This window comes from Alligator sinensis, unplaced genomic scaffold, assembly GCF_000455745.1.
Source record: "Alligator sinensis unplaced genomic scaffold, ASM45574v1 scaffold506_1, whole genome shotgun sequence".
Lineage (NCBI taxonomy): Eukaryota > Metazoa > Chordata > Crocodylia > Alligatoridae > Alligator > Alligator sinensis.
In genome coordinates, this window is record NW_005842215.1 from 1389112 (window position 1) to 1396814 (window position 7703).

The window sequence follows — 7703 nt, forward strand, 5'->3', positions numbered from 1 at the left end:
AGCAGGAGGGTGTCACCCTAATGTCAGAATTAGACCTTAGAAAAATTGAACCAAATTTGGCTAGGTTGCAGGCTTTCCACTTTTCAGTGTTTATTCATTTAATTTGGGGAATGAGAGAGGAGCATTTCCAGTTCTATGCAGATGTCCTAACACTGGGATTTGGAGAATTATAATTTTGTATATACTGCTGTATATACAAAAGCTGTTTTGAGGGTAATTTCCCAAATTCTGTTCTAAATAGGATCTACCTTAATTTTATTACATGTATAAAAATGACTTACTTGTTATCTTAAATGTGTATTCTTGCTTTTGAACTCCTGGGTTACCATGAAGTATCTTTTGTATAGTCCTCATTTGCAGTAAGTCTTCATTTTCTACAACAAATATATTTACTATAAGAAGCAATTAATATTTAATTATAAAAAGATAATTTAATTAAAGTGCACTGACCACTAAAAAACAGTTTTCTGACACGCTGGGTGCATCTACACGTGCCACTATGGCGATGTCGTTACTGCATCATCATTTAGTATACTTCCTTTTGGAAGAACTAAAAGATGGCACAGTAACACCCTGTACTGCACTGCATGCACTGTGCATGGTTATTTTTAGGCAGTAAGTTACCATAGGCCTTAGCGACACAGTATAATGGGGGAACGTGTTGCTATAGAGATGTAGTTGCGGCATCACGGTTCTTGCCCATGGACGCTATGTCACTGTAGTGCATTGCTACAGCAACGTAGCGTCATGTGTAGACATGTCCTGTATGTATTGTAATCCCATAGTGCTTTCACATCTTCTTTCACTCATGTTCTTGCACAATGAACTGCTGATAAACACACGTTTTCTTCTATGGCTCTTGCACAAGGAAACATTTTTTTTAATTGCATCCACAGTTTGTAATACATCGTTGTTGTAAGTGTACAATCCTTCCTGTCTATGGTCCAAGAGAAATGTAGGAATTTGCTGCCACTTATCAATTATGATAGGTTTAAAGTGCTCAACATGAATTAATATTAGGTACTAGCCCAGGAGCAGGGTCATCTCTAATAAACAAATTGCATAAGAACAAGATGAAGTCAACTTGAACTGAGTAACCATTTCTGGTAAAATGAAAAGCTCTAGTTGTAAGAATATTTAAAACCATTATTTTGTATCTAAATAACTTTGTAAGGCCTGTGACTTAAAAATAAGGAGACTTAGAATATAATAGTACTTTTATGGTACTTTTCATATCTCAGAGTGCTCATTGCTCTAGCAGTGAAAGTAACCACCGTTATCACCATATTAAAGACAGGGAAATAGGGGCATAGAGAGATTAAGTGCCTTGTTTATAGTTACAGAACCAGGAAGAGCCCCAGGACTCTCTGTTTAGCTCAGTGCTCTATTGCCTTGACCACACTGACATGAGGAATTCAAATGTATACCCTCAAATTATAAACATGGGAATATTCAAAGGGAATATGTACTAAATGTTATCAATAGCAATAAACATTTACAACAAACTATACTGAACTGCAAGGGTGCCCCTAACCTTTGCCATTCCACTGTTTCAGATAAACTGATGAGCCACACCCACAAGAGCAGGACTGTGTGTTTGCAGCCCAGATAGTAGCAGCACAAATTGTGCTGCAGTGCACACCCCTGCTTGTGCAGTTTGCACTGGGGTAGGGGACACTGGCTGGGGCAGCAGGCAGCCCCCAAACTGAGGCATCCTGTGCCCCAGCCACTGCGGAGAGGCACGTGGAGAGCAGTCAGCCTGTGGAGCCCCTGCGCTGAGGCACTTGGAGACAGGTCCCCCATCTCGAGGCACTTTACACCCCAGCCAGCCAGGGAGCAGCTAGCTGGGGTGCAGGGTGCTCCGCAGTGCTTAGAGACAGGGGAGCAGGCAGTCCTGAGCTGCCTGTTGCCCTGTCTCCCTGTTTGTCCCAGCACATAGCACTTTAGCGTGCTTTGTGACACCTTTTTTCTGTTTTGTTTTTTTTGCTACCAGGAAATCCTGGTAGCAAATTTTGCCCCAGTGCTGCAAATTAGCAGTGTGGGGCACAGTTTAGCATGCAACACATGCAGTTTGTGGCACCACAAACCATACGTGCCTGCATGTCTGGATCTGGCCATGAAGTGCTGATGGAGTTGCTGGGAAGCAGCAGGGATAAATTCAGTTTGAGTTGGAAACCTTAACTTTAAAGAAGATCTTGCTTCTGACTTTGGATAACTTCTGTCCTTGATTGCATGATTCAAAGCAGGAGAAGAAAAAAAAGATCCAATTCATTAAAACATAGCAAAGTTCCTCTGACACATCTCAGAAAAAGAGGTGTGTGCATTTTAGGTTGAAATGAGGTGAAAACTTTTGAATGTTTTGGTTAAAAAGAAAAATATATCCATTTTATGTGGACAAAAGTTTTGTTCCACCCAATGTGAAACGTTGAAACAACTTTTGAGTGTTGTTTTATGTATTTTAAATAAATTCAAAGGAAATTTTGAAAAAAAAAAATTTGATATTGAAAAATGTCAAGCTGAAACTTTTTTCAGAATGTTTGTTTTCTCAAGATGAAAAATTTGACAAAACTAATAAGTATTGACTAAATGTGTTGGTGTTAATGGGTACATCTACACAAGACACTTTATTGTGAAGCAGATTAATTTTTTGTGTAGTACAGTGTCACCGTCTACACATGCATAGCAATTAGGGCACAATAGACTAATTTACTGTGCTGCCTGATAATCTTGTCAGATACAAGTGGTATCCAACAGCACAGTAAATAACTACACTTAAACATACGTGCAGACGGTGACATCAGGATTACTGTATTTTGGCTCAAATTGAGCCAGATTACATTCAGTCATATTAATTGCACATGTAGATGTGCCCATTGAATATGAATTCTTTTCTTTTTTTTTCTTTCTTTTCTTTTTGCTAATAAAAGTTTTGGCCCATGGATTTCACCGAGCTCTTGTAAGAAACAGCATATTAAAATTAGGTGTACTATGAAATTTCTATTGCTTGGCAACAAAAAAACCTGGCAATAAATTCTTGATGGCGTAAGACTAGCTGAATCACAGATGCTTACTTGATAGCCTGCTCTCTGCATGTCTTTTCACAGCGTCTGATGAACTGAGATCTTATTCACAAAAGCTTATGCATCTCTGATTCAGTTATTCTATAAGTGCAGCTCAACTCATCCTTCTGCTTGACTTCAGACTAACATAGCTTACTACCTCTCTATGCCATCCAGTGCAGGGTGTCAAAGGCCTGCAACAAGGCAGCAGCCCTTGACTTCAGGAGGGTCGTTTTCAATGAGTTAAGGAAATTAGTACGGGAAGCATTGAGGTCCCAGAGGAGAGGGGAGTTTGGAGTCCAAGACCAATGTTCGTTCCTTAAGGAGGCGATCCTCCGAACCCAAAGGGTGACAGTCTCAACGCGAACCAAAGGGGGCAAGAGTGCTTAAAAGCCCCCATGGCTCACCAAAGGCATTCAGGAATGTCTGAAAGCTAAAAAAGAGGCGTACACCCAATGGAAGGGAGGGGCCATCACAAAGGAGGATTGTACCTCTATTGCACGAGACTGTAGGGGGGCTGTTAGGAAGGCTAAGGCGGAGACAGAACTAGGACTAGCAACCAGGATCAAAGATAACAAGAAGTCCTTTTTTAAATACATAGGGAGTAAAAAGAAGGCACCGGGTAACATGGGGCCCCTGCAGGACATGCTTGGCAATCTGGCGGTTGCACCAGACAATAAAGCTGACCTCTTTAACAAATTCTTTGCCTCCATTTTTCTAAGCAAGGCCCGGGACTTCCCCCCACCAGGATTCCAGGCAGACTCAGGAGAGGCACCACCAGGCCTAGGGTCAGAGAGGACCTTAGGGAACTTCTGGTGGGGCTGGATGTGTTCAAATCAGCAGGTCCAGGTGATCTCCCCACCAGGGTGCTGAGGGAATTAGCAGAGGTCATTGCGGGACCCTTGGCACAGCTTTACAAGCACTCATGGTGCTCTGTCCAGGTGCCAGAGGACTGGAAAAGGGCCAACATGGTCCACATTTTCAAAAAGAGGAGGAAGGAGGACCTGGGAAGCTATAGGCCTGTTAGTCTTACCTTGGTTCTGGGGAAGCTCTTTGAGAAAATTATCCAGGAGCACATCTGCGAGGAATCAGCAGGGGAGATTATGCTTAGGGGCAACCAACATGGGTTCATTAGAGGCAGGTCCTGTCAGACCAACCTGGTCGCCTTCTATGACCAGGTCACAAAATCCTTGGATGCAGGTGTCACGGTGGACATAGTCTTTCTGGACTTTAGGAAGGCCTTCGACACTGTCTCTCACCCCATTTTCATTAAAAAGTTAGGTGACTGTGACGTCAATTCCTACACAGTCAGATGGGTCACAAATTGGCTGGAGGGCCGCACCCAGAGAGTGGTGGTGGATGGGTCATTTTCAACCTGGAGGGATGTGGGCAGTGGGGTCCCCCAGGGCTCGGTCCTAGGGCCCGCACTGTTCAACATCTTTATCAGCGACTTCGACGAGGGGGTGAAAAGCACCTTGTTAAAATTTGCGGATGACACTAGGATGTGGGGAGAAGTGGGCATGATAGAAGGGAGGGACAGGCTACAACTAGATCTGGACAGGTTACAGGGGTGGGCGGATGAGAATAGGATGAGATTCAATATGGACAAGTGCAAGGTGTTGCACCTAGGGAGGAAGAACCAGCAGCATACCTACAGGCTGAGGAACTCCCTTCTTGTCAGCACAGAGGCAGAAAAGGATCTTGGAGTCACTATTGATTCCAAGATGAACATGGGCTGCCAATGTGAGGACACAGTCAGGAAGGCTAACCGCACCTTGTCATATATCCACAGATGTATCACGAGCAGATCCAAGGAGGTGATCCTCCTCCTCTATGTGACATTGGTCAGGCCGCAGTTGGAGTACTGCATCCAGTTCTGGGTGCCGCACTTCAGGAGAGATGTGGCCAGCATTGAGAGGGTCCAAAGGAGGGCCACTCGCATCGTCAGGGGGCAGCAGGGTAGGCCCTACAAGAAGAGGCTACGGGACCTGAACCTGTTCAGCCTCCACAAGAGAAGGCTGAGAGGGCATCTGGTGGCCATCTATAAACTCACCAAGGGGGACCAGCAGGGAATGGGAGAGTCCCTGTTCACCCAAGCACCACCAGGAGTAACTAGGAATAACGGCCACAAGTTGACTGACAGTAGGTTCAGGCTAGACATCAGGAGGCACTACTTCACAGTCAGGGCAGCTAGGATCTGGAACCAACTTCCAAGGGAAGTACTTGCTCCTACCCTGGGGGTCTTCAAAAGGAGGCTAGATAATCACCTAGCCGGGGTCATTTGATCCCAGCATTCTTTCCTTCCCATGGCAGCGGGTCGGACTTGATGATCTGCTCAGGTCCCTTCCAACCCTAGCATCTATGAAACTGAAGTTTTGTAGACTGGCTGGGGAATCTGAAGTTTGAGCATATACAGAGTATTCGACCTGGCCCATATGCAGATATTATATATGTGTTCCCTTGTGACTAAGGTTAGTGAGAATAAGCCTTTTGATGCCTTTTGGGGGGCAGGAAATCTGCCAGGCTAGTAGGAACTGTGAATGCTTTTTAAAGTCTTTCCCTGCCCCATGCCACTGGGGGAGATGAAATGGGAATCTGAAGTTTGAGCATATACAGAGTATTCGACCTGGCCCATATGCAGATATTATATATGTGTTCCCTTGTGACTAAGGTTAGTGAGAATAAGCCTTTTGATGCCTTTTGGGGGGCAGGAAATCTGCCAGGCTAGTAGGAACTGTGAATGCTTTTTAAAGTCTTTCCCTGCCCCATGCCACTGGGGGAGATGAAATGGGAATGCAGTGCTCCATCCTCTTTCTTTCTGTCTCATGCTTCAGGATTATAAATGCTTTACAGATCTGACCTATGTACAGTATTTTGGACACTTACAGCATGGAATAAGTGACTACTTAAATTCTTTACTGAAGATAAGTGTATGTCCATACCAAGCTGTATATTTCAAACTCCAACCATTCCTATTGTAGCCCTGTTTTGAAAAGCCTAGGGTGTTTACACAGTGAAAGATGTTTATATGTATTTATGCTCTGTTAATTCAGAAACAGGGAAATAGAATTTACTCAATTTGAAACAAAACAACAAATCACCTAAAGATAGAAAGCAAGTATGGACATGGACACATTCAACCCAAAAAGTAATTGTTCTGGAATGCCGTAAGTTTGTAAGACCAGGTAAATTAATGGAAAATGTTTTGTCATCATAACTTTGCAGATTTACATATGGGTTTAATTGTATGCTTGATGACTAATCCCAACTAAAGAGTAAGACTAGTTACAATGTTTCAAGTAAAACATATGTGGAAGTTGTGCAGCCAAAGATGTTAAGATTTTATTTCAGAAATCTATGTGGTACCTTTATAATGTTAAACATACCAAATGAAAAAGCTTCTTGTAAAGGGGGGACCAGAAAAGAAGAGAGGAAAACTTGCCATCATATCACACAGATGACAACTCAAGGACATTTTGTAAATGTATGCAGTAATAGTTTAAGGTGCATGTCTGTCAACAGGAGAGTGGTCAGATGTCCTCCTCTTTTTAGACCTCTTTTTATCTGTAACATGGATAATAATGAAACTCTGTACTTTAAAAAAAAAAAACCAAAATAGGATGTGATAAAAAATGCAGCAGTCTATCTTGCCATCTCTTATACATCCTTGAAACTTTGGGTGAGAAATTAGTCTCACTGACTTTCAGAGAACTGCTCACATGGGCCAGGCTCAGACTTGTAGGTTTGGAGCCAAAATGATCATATGAGAGATGCACTCCTTGTGAATTCACATCCATGCCCTTCTCCCCTTTTTTGAATAAAACATCTTAATATGTAAAACATCTTTAAATAAAACATTTTAAAATGATGCCATTTGTTGGCACATGTGCTGCCTTTTGTTTTCTCTTTCCAGCCCTTTCCACTGAGAGCTTTCAACTCAGTGTGCTGGTTGAAAGCTCCTTGCCTTGCCCCTCGCCAAACAGCTGCTTTGCCAAGGTGGGTGTTAGCTGCGTTCGGCTACCGGGGAAAGCGGAGGTAGTGCCCACCCCTAGCATCAGCTTGCCTTGTTCAGCCTCTTCCCTTTCTCCCCTCCTCAGATGGACTCTGCACCAGCTTCTCCTTCAAAGAAGGCAAAGCTGGTTCAGGGAGTCAGGAGTTCTTGTAGGTGCATCTGACCAACTGGCTGTCACCGTCCTAGGGCCTCTCTAAACCAGTTGGTCTCAAGGGTTTGCACCCTGCCCTGCCTTCTGCCTAGAGGAGGGGGCTTTGGTGGGATGCTCTGGTTGGGTTGCTTGTTCTCAGAAAGCTGCCAGCAGCAGGGTGCCTCCAAGACAGGCATGAGCCTGTCCCTCATCAGCTAGGGAGGCTATGACCCAACTTTTCCCCTCCCCATCTACTCACACGCACCCTCCCTCACAGCTCCAGGTGAGACCTGCCCCCCTCATACCCACAACACTGCCCTTCACACCCCCATGCCTCTCCGCACACACTCCACACACACATACACACAAGCCTGTGCATGCACAGCCCCAGCAATGGCCCCAGGTGAGACCTGCTCCCTTTTCCCCCTCACTCTCCCCCTCATGCGTACACACCCCCACCCCCCACACTTCCCCTTCACACACCCATCCCCACACAAACACT

The 7703-nt window shown here is 44.3% G+C and overlaps 1 protein-coding gene across 1 annotated transcript in view; it reads left to right on the forward strand.

Annotated features, from left to right (window-relative positions):
- Positions 1–6179: 6179 nt before the first annotated feature.
- Positions 6180–7703, forward strand: part of CPM (carboxypeptidase M) — a 79471-nt gene continuing 77947 nt past the window's right edge. Inside the window, exons 1-2 of the mRNA XM_006026975.3 lie at positions 6180–6207; positions 6973–7094. Coding sequence (XP_006027037.1) covers positions 6180–6207; positions 6973–7094 — 150 coding nt within the window. The remainder of the gene's footprint in view (positions 6208–6972; positions 7095–7703) is intronic.